The sequence below is a fragment of the Castor canadensis genome, chromosome 17 (assembly GCF_047511655.1).
Source record: "Castor canadensis chromosome 17, mCasCan1.hap1v2, whole genome shotgun sequence".
In the NCBI taxonomy this organism is placed as follows: Eukaryota; Metazoa; Chordata; class Mammalia; order Rodentia; family Castoridae; genus Castor; species Castor canadensis.
The window spans coordinates 58,627,955-58,630,669 of record NC_133402.1 but is presented as its reverse complement, the minus strand read 5'-3'; the positions used below and the strand labels follow the sequence as shown (position 1 = coordinate 58,630,669).

Below are 2,715 nucleotides of genomic sequence, written 5' to 3'. Positions count from 1 at the left end.
CCCTTTTGGCTACCTACATTTTGAGATAAAAAAAATAGTAATGATAACTTTTCCCGAGCCGTGACAACATTGTCTTCTTTCTCTCATTTCTCCCTGGGGGTCTCAGTAAAAAAAGTCTCTGACAGTCCGGGGAGGACAACAAGGACACGTTTTTCTGCATTGCTTAGGTTTTAATTTTTAAACTTAGCAATCAGTATTGGGCCCCTGCCCCCCAAAGGACCTCGCAGTAGTCTTTTCAAGCATCTAAAAGAAAGAAAGAAAGAAAATAAAAAAGAATCGATTCCATCCACCTCACTCCATGCTCTGAACTTAGGCTGGAGGCGGTGCTGGGCTCAAGCAACTGGTTCCCAAGAGACTCGCGCTTCCCCCCATCCCTTTGGAGTTCCGTTTTAAAATAGTAAAACCCACCCAGAACTCAGAGGTCTAGGTCCGCCTTTGTCTTAGTTCATTCCTTCCTTGAAGCGATCTGATCCTTTTGTGAAAAACTGACAAAAAGAATGACTGTTCCAGGGACTGATACCTTTGTCTAGTCTCTGAAGGCAAAAAAGCGGATCCTCTTGCCGAGAACTGGACAGATCCCAGACTCTGGGTCCTTCTGCACCCGGCTCACGGGCCACCAGGTTTGGCCAATGCAGGACATCAGCCAGCCTTCACTGCTAGAATCCTCTCTAGGCACTCTCAGCCTCCCTGCCTCCCGAATCCCCAGCCCCGTGGACCTGGTCTCCTGGCTTGATTTTATGCACATCAAAGGTTACTTTTTGCAACGACAGATTGTCTTTATTCAAAACGTCTTTGTTCAACAAATGAACAGAGCAACGAGGTAAAATCCTTCTAGGTACATTTCCAAGACATCGTCAAAAACATTTATGACCATATAGGATGTTTTTATTCTTTTAATTTTTCGTTCACTTTCTACTTCCTGACTTCATAACCCGACATTCTGTCTAAAAGTAAACTTAGGTCTCTAGGAGCACTGTTTTACACAAAGTAAATAGCCATGTGGGTCCTTTTTGTTTTCCTTTTAAAGAAGCAAACACTACCATAGCATGGTTTTAAATAGAAAAATTTTCCCTTTCTGTTGTTTTAAACTTTTAAGCCTTCCCTTCCCACACACGTGAAGAGCAAATGGTGTCTAGTGTCTGATGGGAAAACACAGAGACACACCTAACTCTTTTCTTCAGGGGGGAAATAAAAATATATGCATATTCTAGATATAATACCAGGAGCTGGGAGTTCCAAGTCCAAAGCCTATCCGAGGAGAGTGAAGGGGACATAAATAAAGGAAAACTGCCTACTTGTTTGTCCAAAGGGGGTACAGTCGGAGATTTGTTTGGGGAGAGTCGGGATAGGGCAGCTGTGTAGCTGTCATAGCGTTTGCAAGTTTCTGGCACATGTCTGCGCCTTGGGTCCGGGAGGACGCCCCTCCCTTCCCTGTGGAAGAGAGAGCAGAGTCTGGGGTAGGGTACCGGGCAGCAGCAGGGCCGACCCAAAGGCATCTGCAGGCCAAGAATAGGCGCAGAGGACGGGGTGCAGACCCCGCTTCCAAGCCACCCTTCAGGTCCGGGCCAGGCTGGGGGTTACATGGCAGTGGCGTGGGCTGACGAATAAGGGTCTATGCCAGTCTTGGTCATGCCTGGGAAGAGGATGTAGGCGACGGGGGGCTGCAGGGTGGAGGCGGACCAGGCGGTACAGTTACAGGGCACCACGTAACCCGGGTTGGTGGGGGACGGGTGCGTGTGCGTGTGCTGGCTGGGGCAGCTGAGGCTGCCGAAGGCGCCGTTCTGGTAGCCCAGGGTGGACGCGTAGGGCAGCGCGCTGGTGGCCAAGGTGTGGGGCACTTCACCCATCTTCTGGATGGCACTCGAGCTAAACTGCGCGGGGTCCAGCAAGGAGTAGGGCGCCGAGGCCGGTGGCAAGAAGGCCCGGGCTTTCTCGGGCGCGCTCAGGAGGCCGTCGGAGGCCCCCACTGGCAGGCCAGCCGCCTTGAGCGGGTCCGTGTCGCCCAGGTAGGGCAGGGGGAAGACATACCTGTCCTTCTTGAGCAGGTTCTTGGGCTTGCGCCGCGGCCGGTATTTGTAGTCGGGGTGCTCCTTCATGTGCTGGGCGCGCAGCCTTTTGGCTTCGTCTATATACGGCCGCTTCTCTGCCTCGGATAGAAGCTTCCACTCGGCTCCTAGGCGTTTGCTGATCTCCGAGTTGTGCATCTTGGGGTTTTCCTGGGCCATCTTGCGCCTCTGGCCTCGGGACCAAACCATGAAGGCATTCATGGGCCGCTTGATGTGATCTGAAGGTTTGGACATGGTCCCGGCTAGGCGGGCGGGGGTGGGGAGTGCAGAGGCTCTTCGGGGCGATCCTGGGCGCGGTGGGCCGTCTGTCTGTCCGTCCTGAGTGGGGACTCTGCGCTCCCCTCGCCTCGGCGCCGGTGAGGGGAAGCCAGAGAGAAGAGCTGACCCTGCGAAGTTCAGCTGATCATGCCAGTCCCAGCACCCAGGCAGCCCCCGGGGGGCCGAGGGGATAAGCAGGGCGGGGGATGAGAGAGCGTTCGGTCGGGGGCTGTGGGCACCAGAGACAGGGGCCCAAGTACCAGAGTCTCAGGGATTAAGTGGCCAGGTAATTTTCTGGAGAGGGCAGGAGGCTCCTCTTTCTCTGCCTCTCCACCTTCGCCTTCTCTCGTTTCCTTCTCTCCTCTTGTGTCTCTGGCCGTGGCTCCCCCCT

General features: G+C 53.9%; 1 protein-coding gene across 1 annotated transcript; it reads right to left on the bottom strand.

The window, feature by feature from the left end:
* Positions 1-1,318: 1,318 nt before the first annotated feature.
* Positions 1,319-2,300, bottom strand: Sox14 (SRY-box transcription factor 14). The gene has a single exon (XM_074059588.1). It carries the CDS (start codon positions 2,298-2,300, stop codon positions 1,578-1,580), a length of 723 nt encoding a protein of 240 aa, XP_073915689.1. The 3' UTR covers positions 1,319-1,577.
* Between the last annotated feature and the right edge of the window lie 415 nt (positions 2,301-2,715).

What these genes read in the sequence shown, in the direction of transcription:
- Sox14 (XM_074059588.1), bottom strand. Translation starts at nt 2,300, where the DNA reads ATGTCCAAACCTTCAGATCACATCAAGCGGCCCATGAATGCCTTCATG.